This window comes from Manis javanica, chromosome X, assembly GCF_040802235.1.
Source record: "Manis javanica isolate MJ-LG chromosome X, MJ_LKY, whole genome shotgun sequence".
Taxonomy (NCBI): domain Eukaryota; kingdom Metazoa; phylum Chordata; class Mammalia; order Pholidota; family Manidae; genus Manis; species Manis javanica.
The window spans coordinates 58239635-58265760 of NC_133174.1; the positions used below are offsets into that span (position 1 = coordinate 58239635).

Here is a 26126-nt window from a genome sequence, read left to right on the forward strand (position 1 = left end):
ATGCTTACTGTTTATTATCTTCTCTTTTCCTGCTTGAAGATAAGATCTAAGAATATCTATCACTGTTTTCTTTACTCATCCCCAAAGCCTAGAACAGTGCCTGGCACATAGTAAGTGCTCAGTAAGTATTTGCCAAATGAATTATATTCTCACTAGCACTTGAAATGCTTTTTGTACAACAACTGCAGTGATTGAGAACTGGATTCTACACTTGTTGTTTTGTAGGTGCATCTTCAGTTTCCTTGGTTTGGCTCATCTATCCTTCCTTCCATCTTCTACTTTAAACTACTTTAGGTCTTCTTCTTCTGATTCTTTCTCTATTTAAACCATTTTCTTTTCAGAAATACAATTCCATAGTTCTTCCACTGGCTTTATTGTGCTTTCTATATGACATATAAACTTATAAACCTTCCTTTAAAAATATAGTTGCCTTTGGGTTCCCCACTACTGAAATTTTCTCATTTCTTCCTCCTCACTATCCTGTACAAACACATCCTGTGTCTGCATCTGCCAAATATGTTTCAGGAACTCCTCCATGAGTTCCATTACCCTACTCATTAACATCAAAATATGTGTCATTCAAAGTGTATTTAGCAACTACTTTGGGCAAGATGTTGGACTAATTGCTAGAAATATGGTCTTCAAGGTTCTCATAAGTCAATTTGGGCAGACAAGCCATATATAGCAATATAAGGCAGTATATACAATAAAGACCAAAAACTAGCATATATGTTAAAAATTAGTGAAATTCAGAGTAGGAAGAGAGCACTGAGGACTGGAAGTGATTTGGGAAGTCTCTATAGTGGAAAGAAACCTTAGGCTAGGCTTTGAAAAGGGTAGCATTTAAATAAGTAAGGACATTCTTTAAGGGATGGGATGGTATAAACAAGATATGGAAAAAGGAATGTGACTGTTCGAGAGACACTATGTTTTTCTGCAGTGATGGAGGGCTTATGTCTCCATCATTCTAGTAATATAATGGTGGCTTATATTACTATGATGATGATATAGGGGAGTAATATGAGATAAAGTAGAAGAGATGGCTGTGGCCAGATTATATATACATTAATAAGAACAGAAATACTATACTTGTAGATCAATCTTCATAGATCACAAATCGCATTTTCAGTGATTTTCTCAGTTAATTATCACAATCTTGGTAGTAGTATTTTGCAAATGTTGAAATTAAGATTCAAGGAAATTAAGCACTTAAGTGGCAGAGCCAGTACTTAAACCCAATCTAATACCCAGTACATGAGCTCCACAGTTGCTACAATGCTTTTTATAGTGCTATATAGTGCTAAGACCAGAATTTCCCAAGTGAAAAACATGGGTGCAAGAATTTATTACTTTTAACTAAAGCTGTTTAATGCTTATAAACTAAAAATGTCCAGAGAGATTTAAACTTTTTTTTCCAAATTGATGAGAACAGTAAGACCAGAATTTCCCAAGTGAAAAACATGGGTGCAAGAATTTATTACTTTTAACTAAAGCTGTTTAATGCTTATAAACTAAAAATGTCCAGAGAGATTTAAACTTTTTTTTCCAAATTGATGAGAACAGTAAGTTTCCAAATAGATAACTACTTGTTTACATGCTATAGCATTTTGAATCTGGAGTTTCTTTTAAAAATTAATGTATTGCTATGTTTACTTTCTCTTAGTTTTAAGCACAAATCTGTTAACTTATTTTGTTTAATTTATTATATCATACATTATAAAGAAATGAAAAGAATGAAGCAATTCTGCAACTGAAATAGGTGTGAAAATATGAGGCAAAATGAAAAGTAAAGGAAGGACACACCTGTGCCTAACTGCGAATGATTCCATTAATTGTCCCTCACAATGGGAAAGAGGTAAAAAATCTCATAGATAATATAGGAATTACCTCTAGAGCAAACTGGGCAGCTAAACCGAGGAGCATGACAGGTGAATCTCTTTCTACAAATAGGCCCTTCTTTCCTGGTTCTTTAGCTGTTAAGAAATCCTCGAAAGCAGTAATTGCCTGCAAAGCTGAAAAACAAGGAAACAATTTCAAAAATTAGATACTTTTATCAAAGATAACAGCATGGTTCATTATACCACAAGGGAACTCATTTTAAAAGCACTAATATATTTAAAATATGAGTTCATAAACACATCTAAATATCTAAACTGCCAGGGAGGACTTGAATGGCACAGAAATACCCAATTGAGCAATTCACCTCTGTGAATTTATCCTGTGCATATATTTGTAAAAGTGAGCAAAGACATATGAAATGCTTATCCAGCAATTTTTATAGAAGGAAAACATGGAACAAACCTAAATTCCATCAATAGTGGATGGGCTAAATACATTTTCAAACATCCATAAAATGGATTATATTACAGAATGAAGTAAAAAAAGAATGGTGGTATTACATTCCACTTGTCTTAAAGATAGACAATAATAAATTAAATAAGTATACTATAGATCTTAAGTAACAATTAAAATAACAAAACAGTTATAGCTAGTAAGCCAGAAAATGAGATAAATATAATATGCAAATATTCAATTAATGCAAAAGAAAGCAGAAATAAGAAAAATGGCAACAAAGAATAGACTGGACAAATAGAAGACAAATAACAAGATAGTAAATTTAAACCTAACCATATTAATAATTACATTAAATATAAGTGGTCTAGATGATCTAACTAAAAAGCAGAGATAGACTGGATTAAAGAGAGCAACCTCCAACTACATAGTACCTACAAGAAACATGCTTTAAATATAAAGACAAAATTGATTAAGAGAAAAAGGGTAAGATAATATATAGTATGGCAAAGATACATCAAAAGAAAGCTGGAAAGGCTATATTAATATCAGACAAAATAGATTTCAAAGTAAAGACTATTTCCAGTGATAGGATATTTCATGATGATTAAAGAATCAGTTCATTATGAGGACATAATATCCTAATATTTTTGTACCTAATAACAAAATTTCAAAATATAAGAAGCAAAAACTGATAGACCTGCAAGGACAAATGAACAGATCCACAGGTATGGTCAAAGATTTCAATATCTTCTCAGTAATTTATAGAGCAAGTAGAAAATCAGCAAGGATATAGTAGACTTAATACTACTGATCAACCTGACCTGACTGAAATTTATAGAACATGTGACCCAACACCAGAAAAGTATACATTCTTCTCAAGTATACATGGAACATTTACCAATAAAGACAATAGTTTGGGCCATATAATAAGCCTTAACATATTTAAAAGGATTCAAGTCATACAAAGGTATGATCTTTAACTACAATGGAATTAAACTGAAAATTAATAAAAGGAAGTTCTCTGGAAATCTGCAAATATTTGGAAAATAAATAAGATACTTCTTAATAATCCATGGGTTTAAAAAGAAATCAAAAGTCATATTGGAAAGTATTTTGAACTGAATTAAAATGAAAATACAACATATCAAAATTTGTGTATTGTCACTAAGGTACCATTTAACTGTTTATATTAGACCAGAATAAAAGTCCTAAATCAATGACCTCAGTTTTCACCTTTGGAAACTGGAAATAGAGCAAATGAAATCAAAGTAAGCAGGAGAATGGAAATGGTAAAGATTAGAACATAAACAAATGAAATAGAAAACAGAAAAATAGATAAAAATTGAGACCAAAAGCTGGTTCTTGGAGATCAATAAAATTGATAAGCTTCTAGACACTCTGACAAGGAGAAAAAGAGAGATGACACAAACTACAAATATCAGGAATAAGAAAGGTGTTGTTGCTATAGATTTTACAGATGTTAAAAGGGTAATACAGATGTTATAATGAATGACTTTGGACCAATAATTTCAACAACTTAAGAAGAAACATAAACTTCTTGAAAGACACAAACTAACAAAGCCCAAACATGAAATAATAGATTATCTCAAAAGCCTTATGTCTATGAAAGAAATTGAGTTTATAATTTAGAAGCCTTCCCATAAATAAAACTTTAGCCCCAGATGGCTTGACTGGTGAACTCTACAAAATACTTAGGGAAAAAATAATATAACTGGGCAAAACAAACTCTCCTAGAAAACTGAAAAGGAGGGTGTATTTCTCAACTCTTCCTATGAAGTCAGCATTACCCTGATAGCAAAATCAAAAGTATTACAAGAAAAGAAAACTACAGGCCAATATCATGCATGGACACAGGTACAAATATTCTTAAATGAACTGTTACCAAATCAAACCTAACATTATTATAAAAAGGAGAATACATCATGACCAAGCAGAGCTTATCCCAGGACTGCATTGTTGTTTTAACAGTTGAAAATCAATGTTACCATCTTAATAACAAACTAAAAAAATTGATAATTTAATTGGTGCATAAAAACCATATGACCAAATTCAACACACATGACTGATTAAAAACTACCAGGAAACTGGAAATAGAGGGGAACTTCCTCAACCTGATAAAAGGTATCTATGAAAACCTACAGTTAACATCATACTTAATAATTGAACACTGGATGTTTTCCCTCTAAGATCAGGAAAAAAACGAACTATTTCTGCTCCCAACAATTTTACTCAATATTGTACTGGAAATTCAAACAAATACAATAAGGCAAAGTAATTAAAAATAAACTGTGCCAAGACTGAACAGGAAGAAGTAAAACTGTCTTTATTTGCAAACAACAGGATCACCTATGTAGAAAATCTGATGGAATTTACAAGAAAACAACAGTTTATTGGATACAAGATCAATATACAAAAATCATCCAGGGGCGTAGCCAACATGGCAGCGAGAGTAGGACAGTGGGAATCTCCTCCAGAAAACATATATATTTTTGAAAAGACAACAAATACAACTAAACCTAAAAGAGAGACCAGAAAACACAGGACAACAGCCAGAGTACATCCACACGTGCGAGAGCCCAGTGCCTGGTGAAAGGGGTAAGATACAAGCCCCAGCCCAGTGGGACCCGAGCACACCTCCCCCCAGTTCCCAGCGGGAGAAGAGGAGTCGGAGCGGGGAGGGAGAGGGAGCCCAGAAATGCTGAACACCAAGCCCCAGCCATCCGCACAAGAGCGCAGACACAGTGCATGCGTGGGGTCCTGGATACTAGGGGAAAAGGGCAGCAGGACCGGTGAGCAGGTCCCAAAGCTGACGCCCCTGTGACAAAGAAAAGAGAGTGCTTTTTGAAAGTCTTAAAGGGACAGGGATGCAACAGCTGGATGGAAACAACACGGGTCACAGTCCAGTGGCTGGAAATTGCAGGGAAAATCGGGGGCACTAGCCCCCTGGGCAACAACTTCAAGACCCCTCACGGAGGTAAACAGCCAAACAGCCCCCCATCCATTACCCCACCAAGACGAGGCAAAAGCAGAGAAGCAGCCTAAGGCTGGCCACGCCCTCAGAAAGGGAGCTTCCTCCATACTGGCCGGGAAACACACAAAGATCCAGTCTACACGCAATTACCTAACACAAGCCACTAAGGGTCGCAGTTGTCACAGTAAAGAAAGGCCAGTAGCAAGTGGAAAGTTTGGCCCCCCCAGCTGACAGTCAATATCACCTATCAACATGAAAAGGCAAAAAAATATGATCCAGACAAGACTAACCCAGACAGCTTCGGCATCTGCTACATCTTCCCCTGAGAAGGAACCTGGGGAGATAGACTTAACCAGTCTTCCTGAAAAAGAATTCAAAACAAAAGTCATAACCATCCTGACAGAAATGCTCAGAAATATGCAAGAACTAAGGAAGGAAAATACAGAAATAAAACAAGCTCTGGAAGAACTCCAAAACAGAATGGATGAGATGCAAGAGACCATTAATGGACTAGAAAACAGAGAACAGGAATGCAGAGAAGCTGATGCAGAGAGATAAAAGGATCTCCAGGAATGAAAGAATTCTAAGAGAGCTGAGTGAACAATCAAAACGGAACAATATCCGCATTATAGGGGTACCAGAAGAAGAAGAGAGAGAAAAAGGGATAGAAAGTGTCTTTGAAGAAATAATTGCTGAAAACGTCCCCAAACAAGGGGAAGAAATGGCCTCTCAGACCGGAGAGGTACACAGAACTCCCATGACAAGGAATCCAAGGAGGGCAACACAAAGACACATAATAATTAAAATGGCAAAGATCAAGGACAAAGTATTGAAGACAGCCAGAGAGAAAAAAAAGGTTACCTACAAAGGAAAACCCATCAGGATATCATCAGACTTCTCAACAGAAACCCTACAGGCCAGAAGACAATGGCATGATATACTTAATGCAATGAAACAGAAGGGCCTCGAACCAAGACTACTGTATCCAGCACGATTATCATTCAAATATGAAGGAGGGATTAAACACTTCCCAGACAAGCAAACGTTGAGGGAATTTGCCTCCCACAAACCACCTCTACAGGGCATCCTACAGGAACTGCTCTAGATGGGAGTACTCCTAAGAAGAGCATAGAACAAAACACCCAACATATGAAGAAGGGAAGAGGAGGAATAAGAAGGGAGAGAAATAAAGAATCATCATAACGTGCTTATAATAGCCCAAAAAGCGAGTTAAATTAGACAGTAAGATACTAAAGAAGCTAACCCTGAACCTTTGGTAACCACAAACTTAAAGCCTGCAGTGGCAATAAGTACTACCTTTCAATAATCACCCTAAATATAAATGGACTGAATGCACCAATCAAAAGACACACAGTAATAGAATGGATAAACAAGCAAGATCCATCCATATGCTGCTTACAAGAGACTCACCTCAAACCCAGAGACATGCACAGACTTAAAGACAAGGGATGGAAAAAGATATTTCATGCAAACAACAGAGAGAAAAAAGCAGGTGTTGCAATTCTAGTATCAGAAAAAACAGACTTCAAAATAAAGAAAGTAACAAAAGATAAAGAAGGACATTACATAATGATAAAGGGCTCAGTCCAACAAGAGGATAGGACCATTATAAATATATATGCACAAAATACAGGAGCACCAACATATCTGAAACAAATACTAACAGAACTAAAGGAGGAAATGGAATGCAATGCATTCATTCTGGGAGACTTCAACACACCTCTCACTCCAAAGGACAGATCCACCAGACAGAAAATAAGTAAGGACACAGAGGCACTGAACAACACACTAGAACAGATGGACCTAATAGACATCTACAGAACTCTACATCCTAAAGCAACAGGATACACATTCTTCTCAAGTGCACATGGAACATTCTCCAGAATAGTCAACACACTAGGCCACAAAAAGAGCCTCAGTAAATTCCAAAAGATTGAAATCCTACCAACCAACTTTTCAGACCACAAAGGCATAAAACTAGAAATAAACTGTACAAAGAAAGCAAAAAGGCTCACAAACACATGGAGGCTTAACAACACGCTCCTAAATAATCAATGGATCAATGACCAAATCAAAATGGAGATCCAGGAATATATGGAAACAAACGACAACAACAACACAAAGCCCCAACTACTGTGGGATACAGCAAAAGCAGTCTTAAGAGGAAGGTATATAGCAATCCAGGCATAGTTAAAGAAGAAAGAACAATCACAAATGAATGGTCTAATGTCACAATTATCAAAATTGGAAAAAGAACAAATGAGGCCTAAGGTCAGCAGAAGGAGGGACATAATAAAGATCAGAGAAGAAATAAATAAAATTGAGAAGAATAAAACAATAGCAAAAATCAATGAAAGCAAGAGCTGGTTCTTTGAGAAAATAAACAAAATAGATAAGCCTCTAGCCAGACTTATAAAGAGGAAAAGAGAGTCAACACAAATGAACAGAATTATAAACGAGAAAGGAAAAATCACGATGGACCCCACAGAAATACAAAAAATTATTAGAGAGTACTATGAAAACGTACATGCTAACAAGCTGGGAAACGTAGGAGAAATGGACAACTTCCTAGAAAAATACAAACCTCCAAGACTGACTCAGAAAGAAACAGAAAATCTAAACAGACCAATTACCAGCAACGAAATTGAAGAGGTAATAAAAAAAACTACCAAGAACAAAACCCCGGGCAAGATGGATTCACCTTGGAATTTTATCAGACATACAGAGAAGAAATAATACCCATTCTCCTTAATGTTTTCCAAAAAATAGAAGAGGAGGGCATACTCCCAAACTCATTCTATGAAGCCAACATCACCCTAATACCAAAACAAGGCAAAGACCACACCAAAAAAGAAAACTACAGACCAATGTCCCTGATGAACGTAGATGCAAAAATACTCAACAAAATATTAGCGAACCGAATTCAAAAATACATCAAAAAGACTGTACACCATGACCAAGTGGGATTCATCCCAGGGATGCAAGGATGGCACAACATTCGAAAATCCATCAACATCATCCACCACATCAACAAAAAGAAAGACAAAAACCACATGATCATCTTCATAGATGCAGAAAAAGCATTTGACAAAATTCAACATCCACTCATGATAAAAACTCTCAGCAAAATGGGAATAGAGGGCAAGTACCTCAACATAATAAAGGCCATATATGATAAACCCACAGCCAACATTATACTGAACAGCGAGAAGTTGAAATCTTTTCCTCTGAGATCGGGAACCACACAGGGATGCCCACTCTCCCCACTGTTATTTAACATAGTACTGGAGGTCCTAGCCACAGCAATCAGACAAAACAAAAAAATACAAGGAATCCAGATTGGTAAAGAAGAAATTAAACTGTCACTATTTGCAGATGACATGATATTGTACATAAAAAACCCTAAAGACTCCACCCCAAAACTACTATAACTGATATCAGAATACAGCAAAGTTGCAGGATACAAAATTAACACACAGAAATCTGTGGCTTTCCAATACACTAACAATGAACCAACAGAAAGAGAAATCAGGAAAACAACTCCATTCACAATTGCATCAAAAAAAATAAAATACCTAGGAATAAACCTAACCAAAGAAGTGAAAGACTTATACTCTGAAAACTACAAGGCACTCTTAAGAGAAATTAAAGGGGACACTAACAAATGGAAACTCATCCCATGCTCGTGGCTAGGAAGAATTAATACCGTCAAAATGGCCATCCAGCCCAAAGCAATATACAGATTTCATGCAATCCCTATCAGATTACCAGCAACATTCTTCAATGAGCTGGAACAACTAATTCAAAAATTCATATGGAAACACCAAAGACCCCGAATAACCAAAGCAATCCTGAGAAAGAAGAATAAAGTAGGGGGGAATCTCACTCCCCAACTTCAAGCTCTACTATAAAGCCATAGTAATCAAGACAATTTGGTACTGGCACAAGAACAGAGCCACAGACCAGTGGAACAGACTACAGACATTAACCCAGACATATATGGTCAATTAATATTTGATAAAGAAGCCATGGACATACAATGGTGAAATGACAGTCTCTTCAACAGATGGTGCTGGCAAAACTGGACAGCTACATGTAGGAGAATGAAACTGGACCATTGTCTATCCCCATACACAAAAGTAAACTCAAAATAGATCAAAGACCTGAATGTAAGTCATGAAACCATTAAACTCGTGGAAGAAAACATAGGCAAAAACCTCTTAGACATAAACATGAGTGACCTGTTCTTGAACATATCTCTCTGGGCAAGAAAAACAACAGCAAAAATGAACAAGTGAGACTATAATAAGCTGAAAAGCTTCTGTACAGCAAAATACACCATCAATAGAACAAAAAGGAACCCTACAGTATGGGAGAATATATTTGAAAATGACAGATCCGATAAAGGCTTGACATCCAGAATATATAAAGAGCTCACAGGCCTCAACAAACAAACAACAAATAACCCAATTAAAAAATGGGCAGAGGAACTGAACAGACAGTTGTCCAAAAAAGAAATACAGATGGCCAACAGACACATGAAAAGATGCTCCACATCGCTAATTATCAGAGAAATGCAAATTAAAACTACAATGAGGTATCACCTCACACCAGTAAGGATGGCTGCAATCCAAAAGACAAACAACAACGAATGTTGGCGAGGCTATGGAGAAAGGGGAACTCTCCTACACTGCTGGTGGGAATGTAAATTAGTTCAACCATTGTGGAAAGCAGTATGGAGGTTCATCAAAATGCTCAAAACAGACTTACCATTTGACCAAGGAATTCCACACCTAGGAATTTACCCTAAGAACGCAGCAATCAAGTTTGAAAAAGACAGATGCACCCGTATGTTTATTGCAGCACTATTTACAATAGCCAAGAATTGGAAGCAACCTAAATGTCCATCAATAGATGAATGGATAAAGAAGATGTGGTACGTATACACAATGGAATACTACTTAGCCATAAGGAGAGGGCAAATCTTACCATTTGCAGCAACATGGATGGAGCTGGAGGGTATTATGCTCAGTGAAATAAGCCAAGCGGAGAAAGAGAAATACCAAATGATTTCACTCATCTGAGGAGTATAAGAACAAAGGAAAAACTGAAGGAACAAAACAGCAGCAGAATCACAGAACCCAAGAATGGACTAACAGGTACCAAAGGGAAAGGGACTGGGGAGGATGGGTGGGCAGGGAGGGATAAGGGGGGAAGAAGAAGGGGTGTATTAAGATTAGCATGCATGGGGGGTTGGGAGAAAGGGGAGGGCTGTAGAACAGAGAAGACAAGTAGTGATTCTACACCATTTTGCTATGCTTATGGACAGTGACTCTAAAGGGGTTTATAGGGTGGACCTGGTATAGGGGAGAGCCTAGTAAACATAATATTCGTCATGTTAGTGTAGATTAATGATAACAAAAAAAAAAAAGAAGGAAAGAAAAGGGGGCTCTCCCTGAGAGGATAAATCTAACTGTAAATCAATGATTAATGCATGCTTTAAATATCCTTAATTTTGATCACTTAAAGGGTGTCAGATGATCGGCTATGGAGGTACATTTTTCTGACCTCCAATGAGTTCTACACAATGGTATAAAGGGCATATGAAGGTGTAGGCAAAGGGTCTGTTTGTGTTTATACAGAGGATCAAAGCCTAATTTGGCTACCCAGAAAATGAACTAAGATACGATATGAAGAAGAACTTCCAACATCAGCACTCTCGGGAAGACTCATACCAGAAGATGATCATCAAAAAACCTCAACAAAGACCCAGGCGCCGTTACAGTTGTAGATGCACTCATCCCACCGGTTCCTGGATTTGCCATGGGAATGAAGAAGGAGATATCTAAGCTGGCCTGGGCATACAGTAAAACAACAAATTTGACTGGATCTATACTGTTGGAACTCAACCAAGAATAAGGAGAAGTGCAAGTTGTAGTGCTCCAAAATCTTACAACTACAGACTATCTACTGTTAAAAGAACATATGGGATGTGAACAGTCCCCAGGAATGTGTTGTTTTAATTTGTCTGATTTCTCTCAGACTGTTCAAATTCAATTGGACAATATCCACCATATCATAGATAAGTTTTCACAAATGCCTAAGGTGCCTAACTGGTTTTCTTGGTTTCACTGGAGATGGCTGGTAATTATAGGTCTGCTTTGGTTATGTAACTGTACTCCTATTATTGTTAATGTGTGTGCGCAATTTAATTAGTAGTTTAAAACCTATACATGCTGAAGTTACTCTACAAGAATATATGACAAAGAAATAATCAGTCTTCCCATGTTTTCTTCCACCTGCTACTTCTATAGCTCTTCTTCTTCCTTCCTAACTACAGCCCTTAAATAGAATTCGTGCCTCATATCGAATTTACCGAGTATCATAATTCCTCCAAGTGGTAAAGATACCTCAAGACAAATGCTGGGCATAGAAGCCACAGGGCATAAGTCTGCAAAGAAGTAAAAAGCTAACCTTTGCAAACAATATGGCCTCTCTCTCACTTACCAACTTTACATTTCCCTGTATGGCCCCGGAAGATGACTGGTTAGCCAGAGACAGGTAAGATTCCTCAGAGGGAGGAACAACCTAAGACAGGCACAGTCGCAGGGGGGCCATCAGGTGAGAAATTGGGGATCAACAGAGGTGAGGCTCAGAACCTCACCACCCCCCCTGTTTTGAGAGAAATCTTCTGTATCCTTGGATGTTTTATTGCCCTTGTCTAGCTTGGATTAACACATAGTCTACAGGCACACACCTGATCATCTACATTTGCTCTCTTACAACACTAAATTATATTTTCTACCTTTATCTTGCATCTACCTACCACTTCAGCATCTTATTAAAAATAATAATAATAAAGAGAGAAATGTGGTATCCACATATAAATCAAGTATAAAAATCAAATGAATATTCATATTTGAACTGATTGTTTATAGTTCATAATGCGTGATCAGAACCGAAAGTTTCTGTGATGACTGCCCTTGTACTGTTCACCATGTAAGAACTTATTCACTATGTAAGAATTTGTTCACCATGTAAGAACTTGGTCGTTATGCTTCAGAAGATTGGAGAGTGATGAAAATTAGGCTTGGGGTGGATTAATGATTGTGCATTGAGCATTGAGTCCCCTATGCAGAATTTTATTTTTGTTAACAGCCATTTGATCAATAAATATGAGAGATGCCCTCTCAAAAAAAAAAAAAAAGAAGAAGAGAGGCTTTACCAACAAGCTCAGAATCCTAAAGCAGAAAAAAAAAAAAATCATCCATACATACTAGGAATGAGCTATTGGAAAGTGGTTTTTTTTAATGCCATTTAAAATAGCATAAAATATGGTATACTTAGGGACAAATCTGACAACAGATGCACAAGATCTGCAAAATGAAAGATTTTAGAAAAGATCGCTGAGAGAAATTAAAGACCTAAATAAATGGAGTTATATAACTTTTTCAAGGATCGGAAGATGACAGTTTTTTTCCAAACTGATCTATAGATTCAACATAATTCCAATCAATATATTCAGTTTTGTAGAAATTAAAAAACTTATTCTAAAATTCATAGACATATGCAGAAGCTTAGAATAGCCAAAATAATTTGAAAGAGAACAAAGTTGGAGCATGGACAGTACATCATTTCAAATTACATGTATTTATCATAAATCCCTGCGATCCCACTCCTAGATATTTACCCTCGAGAAGTGAAATCTTACCATCATCCAAAATCTGTAAAGAGATGATTATAGCACCTTATTCATAATTAAAACTGGAAACCATCCAAATATTTTTCAACTGACAAATGGATAAACAAACTATGGTACATGATACTATAAAATATAACTGCAATAAAAAAGAAAAAACTATGGAAAGACACAACAGTATGAATAAAATTTTTATGCATTATGCCGAGTGAAAGAAGCCAGGATCAAAATACTTCATACCTTATGATTTAATTCATATGGCATTCTTGAAAAGGCAAAACTATAGAGATAGAAATGATATCAGTAGCTTCCAGGAGTAGAAGGGGTGAAAGGGAATGGCAATAAAAGAACCTGAGGTAAGTTTTTGTTCTGTATCTTTATTGTGGTGGTGGTTAAATGACTGTGTGTATTTGTTGAAACTCATAGATTTATTAATATACATAAACCTCAAAGAATCATATACTAACAAGAGTAAATTTTATTGTAGTATCTTCAATAAACATGATTTTTAAAAATGCTCACAAGTAACTAGAGAAGCTCAATAAAAAGATTGAGCTGATGATGTGTTTAAAAAGTAAAATAATTTTAATAGAATGTTAGAAAGTTTAATAGAAAATCTATTTTTTGCCATTCCTAATTGGCAAAACGTTTCATGTTCTTTTATCTTCCACAATAATATATAAAGTAAAACAAATTTCTAGAAGCCTCTAATAAAAACATTGATGACGGACATGACAGCAGTATTAACGTTGAACAAGAGCTGGCTCCAATTTGCTACTCCTTAATTAATACACAGGTATACTTTATTATCCTGGAACATTTCCTTCTCAATGCAGAACAAATCACCATTCTTTTTCTTATAAACTGAATAACAGAATCCATTGCACATAGCAATATTCATAAATAATTGTTTAATTGGATAAGTATAAATTCTTTTTAGATTGATTCAAGCTTCTCAATATCTCAATGTGTGCCCTTTATAAGGGGCAACCAGTCTGGAGCTCAAACTTGTCCAGAAATTGCTCAGCTACCTTAAAGGCTAATGGGAATAAATAATATCACTGCACAGGCATATCTGTAACCAAGTCAAGATAGACGTGTTTGCAGAAATACCTGCTAGGAAACTTGTTTAACTTAATGGAAAGGACACAGCACTAATTCGATAAGATTCAGGTGAACAATTCCAACACTGTCAACTTTGTGGAGAGAAACTCCATTTCAAGGCCACATCTCTCACCAAACATGTCCCGAATAAGTGAAAACAATCAAAAGTACCCTGGATAATTCCATTCTCTAAAGACAACTTTTAATTGATACGGGTTTGCAGTATTATCTCCCCTGGTACCCACAGCTTCTTAAACTAAGTTTTCAATAGGGTCCGTTCAAATGACATAAAGTACCAAAAATACACGGTGACAAGATTTTCCCCCCAACTCATGTCGCACATCTCCCTATCTCCCACTCCCTCAATAAGTAGCCTCTGTTCTTTTATTTTTATATAAAATAGTTTCTTTTTGCATGGTTGTATCATTTTTACAAAGGAAAGCAAGACTATGCATTCAACTCCATTGTTTTAAAAACAATGTTATTTTCCTATTATGGTCAGAGTATTCTTTATTCTTTGTGTTAGCACTCAAATATAACTCATAAATAACATTTATACCTCTGTCAGAGTTGCCTTCTAAGACTGCAATCTGGAATATATAAAATTGAGTGAAAATATTTGCAGGATCATGTAATTCAGCTTCTGACATTGCTTCTTTAGCCTAAAAAAAAGAAGAAAAATATTTGGTCTCTTTATGAAACCTATAAGGAAGACCTTATCTCATATTTTATTAATATTATTAGCATAGCCATAATGGCTGAGGGATGTACATAATGAAAAGACATGAATCTAAGAAAAAGCTTTAAAGAACTCTTCTCTTAAAATGCTAAAGAAACAGTTCTGCTTCTGAAAATAGGGCACATTATGTATGTCAGATTAACTCTCCCACTGAAAATAACCGAAAATATTAGATAACATTTTTTTAAATACAAAAGCAATTGACAAGATAGTAAAGGAATTAACAGGCAAAATCTAAGGAAAGGTGAGGTCCCAGAGAAGTAAGCAGAGGATTAAGGCCAGTTTTTTTTTCTGGTGGGCATTTGTAAATCTATGCAAATGTTAACTTTAGTTTTAATGGACCTCACTAGGTCAGGGAAACAGACATCAAGGCCTAAGGGATCACACTCTTAGGCTGAAGGCAAACCAGAAGTAAACCCACTTCTATCCACATCCCCAGGGGACTGTAAAGAAAGTTACTTTGATTCTGAGAAGAATCCAGCAAAATTGAATGGGGAGAACCAATCCCCAAAGTGAAACACAATCAGACTCTTATGTATTTACAGCCTTAAATTACATTATATGGGAGACCTAAAGATCTCAGGCTGTGAATTGAATTTACATTGATATCAAGCATCTGAAGAAGCAAAAGTAAACCCTCTCTGAGGAAAAGCGCCTTCATTTTAAGCTTCAAAATATTTCCATAAATAATTTTTCAAGAATCATGAGTAGTAAAGATTTAAAAAATCAAGTACACTAGGAAACAAGGCACCATAAGTAAAAAATCATCAGCAACAACAGATAGAAATAGATTCTCAAGGTACAGATTCCAGAATTATAAAAAAAATTATTAACTGGCTATAAAATGCCTGTTTTTGAGGTATAAATAAATAAAAGATATGCCTTGTGTGTGTGTGTGTGAGTGTGCGTGTGCACATGCATGTTTAGAAGTTGGTTGATATTCAATAGTACCTATTCCTACAGTTATGGTGGTTGTTTCAGCTGATATCCATTCTGATTAATCATTGCCCATGTTCTATTAGTTGTTAAACACTTTGAGTATCATGAAAGTTTGTAGGAAGCAGAAACTACAAAATGTGACTGTGCTGACTGAAAAAAAAAACTACTTGAAGTGAAAAATACAGTAACACAAATGGAAACATAATGGATAGGTTTAATAGGAAATTAGAAACAGATGACCGGAATATTAGTGTAATGAAAGACAAGACAGAATAAATTAGCCAAAGTGTAGTTTTGACTGTAATCCCTTAACAGAGAGATTACAAACAGGGGGCAAGGTAAGTAGGAATTCTATTCTTTTTAGGACAAATACTAAATGCCTAAAGCAAATATTAACTGAAATGGAGTAACAACCAGCATAAAATAACAGTAGGTGACTCCAAGCACCCCACTTTCAACAATGCACAGATCATCCAGACAAAAATTTAATAAAAAATTAGTGGACCACAACAACACTGTAGGCAAAATGGACCTAATAGACACAGAACATCCTATACAACAGCACCAGAACATATATTTCCTCTTAAGCACATCAGGATAGATCATATGTTGAGCCAGAAAGCAAGCCTTAACAAATTTAGGAAGACTGAAATCACATGAAATATCTTTTCCAGCCACCATGGTATGAAATTAGAAATAAGTAAAAAGAGAAAAACAAAAAATTCACAAATGTCTGGAAATTAAACAACACTCTTGAACAAAGGGTCAAAGAAGAAGTCAAAAAGGAAATCAGAATGTATTTTGAGATAAAAGAAAATGAAAACAACATATTAAACCTTATGGGATACAGCAAAAACAGTGTGAAGAAGGAAGTTTATAGTGGTAAATGCTTACATTAAGGGAAAACAATCTTAAATAAATGTCTTAATTTTATACCTAAACAAATTATAAAGAGAAGAAAAATATAAGCCCAAATGTAGCAAAAAGGAAATAATAGGTTACAGCAGAAAGAAATGAAATACAGTCTAGAAAGACAATAGAAAAAAATGAATGAAAGAGACGGTTTTGTGAAAAGATAAACAAAAAATGACAAATTTTAGCTAGATTAACCAAGAAAAAAAGGGAATTCAAATACAATTATAAATGAAAGAGACAAATGATATCACAAAAATACAAAATGTTCACAACAGACTACTACTATTATACACCAACAAACTGAACAGCCTAGAAGAAATGGAAAAATCCTTGAAACATATAAACTAAAAAGACTGAAGAAGGAAGAAACAGAAAATCTGAACAGACCAATGAGTAAGGAGGTTGAATCAGCAATCAAAAACCTCAGAACACAGAAATTCCCAGGACCAGATAGTTTGTGTTGAATTATATCAAGCATTAAAAGAAGAATTAATACCAAGCTTTCTCAAACTCTTCCAAAAAATTCAACAGGACACACTCCCAACTCATTTTATGAGGCCAGTATCACCCTGATAACAAAGCCAGATAAGGATACTAAAAGAAAAAAAAGCTACAAGTCAATATCCCTGATGAACACACATGAAAAAGTTCTCAGCAAAATATTAGCAAACTGAATTTAACCATGCATTGAAAGGATCATACACCATGATAAAGTCGCATTTATCCTTGAGATGCAAAGACTGTTCAATATATATCAATCAATATATATGTGATACAGCACATTAATAAAATGAAATATAAAAATCATGATACTCTCAATAGACAGAAAAAAGAATTTGACAAAATTCAATATCTTTTCATGGTAAAAGCTCTAAAAAATTGGGTATAGATGGAACATATCTCAACATAATAATGGGCATATCACAAACCCACAGATAACATCATACTCATGTGAAAGATTGAAAGCTTTTCCTCTAAGTTCAGGAATAAAAGAAGAATGCTCAGTCTCACCACTTTTATTTAACATAGTATTTATTGGAAGTCCTAGCAAGAGCAATTAGGTAAGAAAAGGAAATAGGCATCTAAATATGAAAGAAACAACCAGAATTGTCTCTGTAGATGACGTGATTGTATATACAGAAAATTCTAAAGATTCCACCAAAAAAAACCTGTTAGAACAAATAAATTCAGTAAAGCATTAAAAGAAGAATTAATACCAAGCTTTCTCAAACTCTTCCAAAAAAATTCAACAGGACACACTCCCAACATAACTCCCAAAACCAACATAGAAACATCAGTTGTGTTTCTATACACCAACAATGAAATATCTACTGAAGAAATAAAGAAAACAACCCCATTTCAACAGCATTGAAAAGAATTTAATACATAGGAGCAAATTTAACCACAGTGGTAAAAATAACTGTTCACTGAAAATTTTAAGACATTGATACAAGATATTGACACGAATAATTGGAAAGATATCCCAGGATCACAGATCAGAAGAATTAATCTTGTTAAAATGTCCATCAACCCAAAGACATCTATTGATTCAATGTAATCCCTATCAAAACTCCAATGACCTTTTTTTACAGAAATAGAAAACAACTGTAAATGTTGTGTGGAACTACAAAATACCCCAAAAGCCAAAGCAGTCTTGAAAAAGAAGAACAAATTGAGAGGCAATACATTTACTACTTTCAAACTATATTACAAAGATATAGTCAGCAAAATAGTATGGCACAAGTATAAAAACAGACATAATGAGCAATGGAAAAAAATCAGAATACCAGAAATAAACCTATGCATATAAAAGGTCAACTATTATTTGACAAGAGAGCCAGGTCTACTCAGTTGTAAAAAGCTAGACTTTTAAATAAATGGTGTAGGGAAAACTGGATATTTGTATTCAAAAGAATGAAACTGGACCCCTATCTTATATCACCTACAAAAATTAATTCAAAATGGATTAACATTTTAATGTAATACCTAAAATTACAAAAACCCTAGAAAAGAAAAGAGGGGAGAAGGTCCTTGACATTGGTCTTGGTAATTATTATTGATAGGACATCAAAAGCAGAAGCAACAAAAGCAAAAGTAAACGAGTAGGACTACATAAAACTAAAACTCTTCTGCAAAGCAAAAGAAACAATCAACCAAATGAAAAGGAAACTTATGGAATTGAAGAATATATTTGTAAACAATGTATCTGAGAAAAGTTACTATTAAAAAAATAAGGAATTCATACAACTCAAAGTCAAAAAAACCCACAAAAAATCTAATTAAAAAATGGGCAGAGAAATAAACAACTCACACACCCCAATGCCCAAAAAGCAAATAATTCAATTACAAAATGGACAGAGGATCTGAACAGACAATTCTCCAAAGAAGAAATTCAGATGGCCAACAGGCACATGAAAAGATACTCCACATCAATAACTGTCAGGGAAATGCAAATTAAAACCACAATGAGATATCACCTCACACCAGTTAGGATGGCCAACATCCAAACGACAAGGAACAACAAATGCTGGCAAGTTTGTAGAGAAAGGGGAACCCTCCTAAATGGCTGGTGGGAATGTAAGCTAGTTCAACCATTTGTAGAAAGCAATATGGAGGTTCCTCAAAAAAACTACAATAAGAAAAACCATTTGACCTGGGAATTCTACTCCTAGAATTTACCCAAAGAATATAATTTCTCAGATTCAAAAAGATATATGTGCCCCTATGTTTATTGCAGCATTATTTACAATAGCCAAGAAATGGAAGCAACCTAAGTGTCCATCAGTGGATGAGATGAATGGATAAAGAAGAGGTGGTACATATACACAATGGAATATTATTCAGCCATAAGAAGAAAACAAATCCTACCATTTGCAACAACATGGATGGAGCTAGAGAATATTATGCTTAGTGAAATAAGCCAGTTGGAAAAAGACAAGTACCAAATGATTTCCCTCATTTGTGGAGTACAACAACAAAGAAAAACTGAAGGAACAAAACAATAGCAGACTAGGCAGAGCCAAGATGGCGGCGTGAGTAGAGCAGTGGAAATCTCCTCCCAAAACCACATATATCTATGAAAATATAACAAAGATAACTCTTCCTAAAATAAAGACCAGAGGACACAGGACAACATCCAGACCACATCCACACCTGCGAGAACACAGCGCCTCGCAAAGGGGCAGCCCGAGTCAGGCCACATGCACAGCAACAGTGGAGATTAACTCCATAGCAGCTGGGCAGGAAGCAGAAGCCCGGACTGAGTGCAGCTACACAGCACAAGCCACTAGAGGTCGCTGTTCTCCCAGGAGAGGAAGGCCACAAACCAACAAGAAGGGAAGTTCTTCCAGCCGTCACTCATCCCAGCCCTGCAAACTATTCCTATCACCAAGAAAAGGCAAAATTACAGGCAAACCAACATCACAGAGGCAACACCAGAGAAGGAGACAGACCTAACCAGTCTTCCTGAAAAATAATTCAAAATAAAAATCATAAACATGCTGACGGAGATGCAGAGAAAAATGCAAGAGAAATGGGATGAAGTCTGGAGGGAGATCACAGATGTCAGGAAGGAGATTACAGAAGTGAAACAAACTCTGGAAGGATTTATAAGCAGAATGGATAAGATGCAAGAGGCCATTGATGGTATAGAAACCAGAGAACAAGAACGCATAGAAGCTGACATAGAGAGAGATAAAAGGATCTACAGGAATGAAACAATATTAAGAGAATTGTGTGACCAACACAAAAGGAGCAATACCGTATTATAGGGGTATCAGAAGAAGAAGAGAGAGGAAAAGGGATAGAAAGTATCTTTGAAGAAATAATTGCTGAAAATTTCCCCAAACTGGGGGAGGAAATAATTGAACAGACCACAGAAATACACAGAACACCCAACAGAAAGGATCCAAGGAGGACAACACCAAGACAAGTAATAATTAAAATGGCAAGGATCAAGGACAAGGAAAGAGTTTTAAAGGCAGCTAGAGAGAAAAAGGTCACCTATAAAGAAAAACCCATCAGGCTATCATGAGACTTCTTGACAGAAACCCTACAGGCCAAAAGAGAATGGCATGATATATTTAATGCAATGAAACAGAAGGGCCTTGAACCAAGGATACTGTATCCAGCATGACTATCATTTTAATATGATGGTGGAATTAAACAATTCCCAAGACAAGCAAAAGCTGAGGGAATTTGCTTCCCACAAACCACCTCTACAGGGCATCTTACAGGGACTGCTCCAGATGGAAGCACTCCTAAAAAGAGCACAGAACAAAACACACAGCATATGAAGAATGGAGGAGGAGGAATAAGAAGGGAGAGAAGAAAAGAATCTCCAGACAGTGTATATAACAGCTCAATAAGCGAGCTAAGTTAGGCAGTAAGATACTAAAGAGAGGCTAACCTTGAACCTTTGGTAACCACGAATTTAAAGCCTGCAATGGCAATAAGTACATATCTTTCAATAGTCACCCTAAATGTAAATGGACTGAATTCACCAATCAAAAGACACAGAGTAATAGAATGGATAAAAAAGCAAGATCCATCCATATGCTGCTTACAAGAGACTCACCTCAAACCCAAAGACATGCACAGACTAAAAGCCAAGGGATGGAAAAACATATTTCAGGCAAACAACAGCGAGAAGAAAGAAGGGTTGCAGTACTAATGTCAGACAAAATAGACTTCAAAACAAAGAAGTAACAAGAGATAAAGAAGGACACTACATAATGATAAAGGGCTCAGTCCAACAAGAGGATATAACCATTATAAATATATATGCACCCAAAACAGGAGCACCAGTATATGTGAAACAAATACTAACGGAACTAAAGGGGGAAATAGACTGCAGTGCATTCATTTTGGGAGACTTCAACAAACCACTCACCCCAAAGGATAGATCCACCAGGCAGAAAATAAGTAAAGACAAACAGGCACTGAACAACACACTAGAACAGATGGACCTAATAGACATCTATAGAACTCTACATCCAAAAGCAACAGGATACACATTCTTCTCAAGTGCACATGGAACATTCTCCAGAATAGACCATATACTAGCCCACAAAAAGAGCCTCAGTAAATTCCAAAATATTAAAATTCTATGAAACAATTTTTCAGAGCACAAAGGCATAAAACTAGAAATAAATTCTACAAAGAAAACAAAAAGGCTCATAAACACATGGAGGCTTAACAACATGCTCCTAAATAATCAATGGATCAACGAACAAATTAAAATAGAGATAAAGGAATATATAGAAACAAATGACAACAACGACACAAAGCCCCAACTTCTGTGGGACGCAGTGAAAGCAGTCTTAAGAGGAAAGTATATAGCGATCCAGGCACACCTGAAGAAGGAAGAGCAATCCCAGATGAATAGTCTAACATCACAATTATCAAAACTGGAAAAAGAACAAATGAGGCCTAAAGTCAGCAGAAGGAGGGACATAATAAAGATCAGAGAAGAAATAAATAAAATTGAGAAGAATAAAACCATAGCAAAAATCAATGAAACCAAGAGCTAGTTCTTTGAGAAAATAAACAAAATAGATAAGCCTCTAGCCAAACTTCTTAAGAGAAAAAGAGAATCAACAGAATCAGAAATGAGAACAGAAAAATCACACAGACTTCACAGAAATCCAAAGAATTATTAAAGACTACTATGAAAACCTATATGCCAACAAGCTGGAAAACCTAGAAGAAATGGACAACTTCCTAGAAAAATACAAACTCCCAAGACTGACCAAGGAAGAAACACAAAGTTAAACAAATGGACACCATAGAGGGCATGTACCTCAACATAATAAGGGCCATTTATGATAAATGAGCGAAGAAATTGAAACGGTAATCAAAAAACTACCCAAGAACAAAACCCCCGGGCCAGATGGATTTACCTCGGAATTTTACCAGACACACAAGGAAGACATAATACCCATTCTCCTTAAAGTTTTCCAAAAAATAAAAGAGGAGGGAATACTCCCAAACTCATTCTATGAAGCCAACATCACCCTAACACCAAAACCAGGCAAAGACCCTACCAAAAAAGAAAATTACAGACCAATATACCTGATGAATGTAGATGCAAAAATACTCAATAAAATATTAGCAAACTGAATTCAAAAGTATATCAAAAGGATCATACAAAATGACAAAGTGGGATTCATCCCAGGGATGCAAGGATGGTACAACATTCGAAAATCCATCAACATCATCCACCACATCAACAGAAAGAAAGACAAAAACCACATGATCATCTCCATAGATGCTGAAAAAGCATTTGACAAAATGCAAGATCCATTCATGATAAAAACTCTCAGCAAAATGGGAATAGAGGGCAAGTACCTCAACATAATAAAGGCCATATATGATAAACCCACAGCCAACATTATACTGAACAGCGAGAAGTTGAAATCTTTTCCTCTGAGATCGGGAACCACACAGGGATGCCCACTCTCCCCACTGTTATTTAACATAGTACTGGAGGTCCTAGCCATGGCAATCAGACAAAACAAAGAAATACAAGGAATCCAGATTGGTAAAGAAGAAGTCAAACTGTCACCATTTGCAGATGACATGATATTGTACATAAAAAAATTCTAAAGACTCCACCAAAAACTACTAGAACTGATATCGTAATACAGCAACGTTGCAGGATACAAAATTAACACACAGAAATCTGTAGCTTTGCTATACAGTAACAATGAACCAATAGAAAGAGAAATCAGGAAAACAATTCCATTCACAATTGCATAAAAAAGAATAAAATACCTAGGAATAAACCTAACCAAAGAAGTGAAAGACTTATACTCTGAAAACTACAAGTCACTTTTAAGAGAAATTAAAATGGAAACTCATTCCATGCTCGTGGCTAGGAAGAATTAATATCATCAAAATGGCCATCCTGCCCAAAGCAATATACAGATTTCATGCAATCCCTATCAGATTACCAGCAACATTCTTCAATGAGCTGGAACAAATAATTCAAAAATTCATATGGAAACACCAAAGACCCCAAATAACCAAAGCAATCCTGAGAAAGAAGAATAAACAAGGGGGGATCTCACTCCCCAACTTCAAGCTCTACTATAAAGCCATAGTAATCAAGACAATTTGGTACTGGCACAAGAACAGAGGCACAGACCAGTGGAACAGACTAGAGATTCCAGACATTAACCCAAACATATATGGTCAATTAATATCTGATAAAGGAGCCATGGACATACAATGGCAAAACGACAGTCTCTTCAACAGATGGTGCTGGCAAAACTGGACAGCTACATGTAGGAGAATGAAGCTGGACCATTGTCTAACCCCATAAACAAAAGTAAACTCAAAATGGATCAAAGACGTGAATGTAAGTCATGAAACCATTAAACTCTTGGAAAAAAACATAGGCAAAAACCTCTTAGACATAAACATGACAGACCTGTTCTTGAACTTATCTCCCTGGGTAAGGAAAACAACAGCAAAAATGAACAAGTGGGACTATATAAAGCTGAAAAGATTCTGTACAGCAAAATACACCATCAATAGAACAAAAAGGAACCCTACAGTATGGGAGAATATATTTGTAAATGACAGATCCGATAAAGGCTTGATGTTCAAAATATATAAATAGCTCACATGCCTCAACAAACAAAAAACAAATAATCCAATTAAAAAATGGGCAGAGGAACTGAACAGACAGTTCTCCAAAAAAGAAATACAGACGGCCAACAGACACATGAAAAGATGCTCCACATCGCTAATTATCAGAGAAATGCAAATTAAAACTACAATGAGGTATCACCTCACACCTGTAAGGATGGCTACCATCCAAAAGACAAACAACAACAAATGTTGGTGAGGCTGTGGAGAAAGGGGAACCCTTCTACACTGCTGGTGGGAATGTAAATTAGTTCAACCATTGTGGAAAGCAGTATGGAGGTTCATCAAAATGCTCAAAACAGACTTACCATTTGACCCAGGAATTCCACTCCTAGGAATTTACCCTAGGAATGCAGCAATCAAGTTTGAAAAAGACAGATGCACCCCTATGTATATCGCAGCACTATTTACAATAGCCAAGATATGGAATCAACCTAAATGTCCATCAGTAGATGAATGGATAAAGAAGATGTGGTACATATACACAATGGAATATTATTCAGCCATAAGAAGACAACAAATCCTACCATTTGCAACAACATGGACGGAGCTAGAGGGTATTATGCTCAGTGAAATAAGCCAAGCAGAGAAAGACAAATACCAAATGATTTCCCTCATCTGTGGAGTATAAGAGCAACGAAATAGCGAAGGAACAAAACAGCAGCATAATCACAGAACCCACGAATGGACTAACAGTTACCTAAGGGAAAGGGACTGGGGAGGATCAGTGGGAAGGGATGGATAAGGGTGGGGAAAAAGAACGGGGGCTTTACAATTAGCATGTATAATGTGGGGGGTATACTGGGTGGGCTCTACAACACAGAGAGGAAAGTAGTGACTTTACAGCATCTTACTACGCTGATGGACAGTGACTGTTATGGGGTATGTGGGGGGGGACTTGATGAAGGGGGGAGCCTAGTAAACATAATGTTCTTCATGTAATTGTAGATTAATGATACCAAAAAAAACCCCATGAGGACTACTAACAGGATTCAGCAAAGTTGTAGGATACAAAATTAATACACAGAATACTTGGGTTCCTATATACTAAGAATGAACTAGCAGAAAGAGAAATCAGGAAAACATTTCAGTTTACAATTGCATCAAAAAGAATAAAATACCTAGAAATAAACCTAACCAAATGAGGTGAAAAGCTTGTACTCTGAAGACTGTAAGACACTCATAAGAGAAATTGAAGAAGACACCAATAAATGGAAATGTATCCAATGCTCATGGATAGAATTAATATTGTCAAAATGGCCAACCTGTCCAAAGCAATTCAGATTGAAGAATACAATTACTATCAAAATATGAATGTCATTTGTCAATGAACTGCAGCAAATAATCCTAAAATTCACATGGAAGTGCAAAATACCCCAAATAGGTAAAACAATCCTGAGAAAGGAGAACAAAGCTAGGTATATTACATTTCCTGACTCCAAGCTATAATAAAAGTCACTGTAATTAAAGCAGTATGGTCCTGGCAGAAGAAGAGATGCATAGAACAATGACAAAAAAACACAGAGTGCAGATATAACCCCATGAAGAAGTCAGGAATATACAATGAGGAATAGAAAGCCTTTCAACAACTGGTGGTGGGAAAAGTGGATACATGAAAGAGAATGAAACCGGATTATTATCTAACACCATACACAAATGTAAACTCAACACAGATCAAAGACCTGAAGGTAAGACATACCATAAAACTCAGAAGAAAACATAGGCAAAAATCTCTTGAACATAGGATGAGCAAATTTTTCCTGGACATA

At 36.0% G+C, this 26126-nt stretch overlaps 1 protein-coding gene across 1 annotated transcript in view; it reads right to left on the reverse strand.

Annotated features, from left to right (window-relative positions):
• The window catches only part of TEX11 (testis expressed 11), a 391628-nt gene that overhangs the window by 128213 nt on the left and 237289 nt on the right, over window positions 1-26126 (reverse strand). The window contains exons 17-18 of the mRNA XM_073227602.1: window positions 14671-14773; window positions 1888-2012 (exon numbers count right to left, since the gene is read on the reverse strand). Coding sequence (XP_073083703.1) covers window positions 1888-2012; window positions 14671-14773 — 228 coding nt within the window. The remainder of the gene's footprint in view (window positions 1-1887; window positions 2013-14670; window positions 14774-26126) is intronic.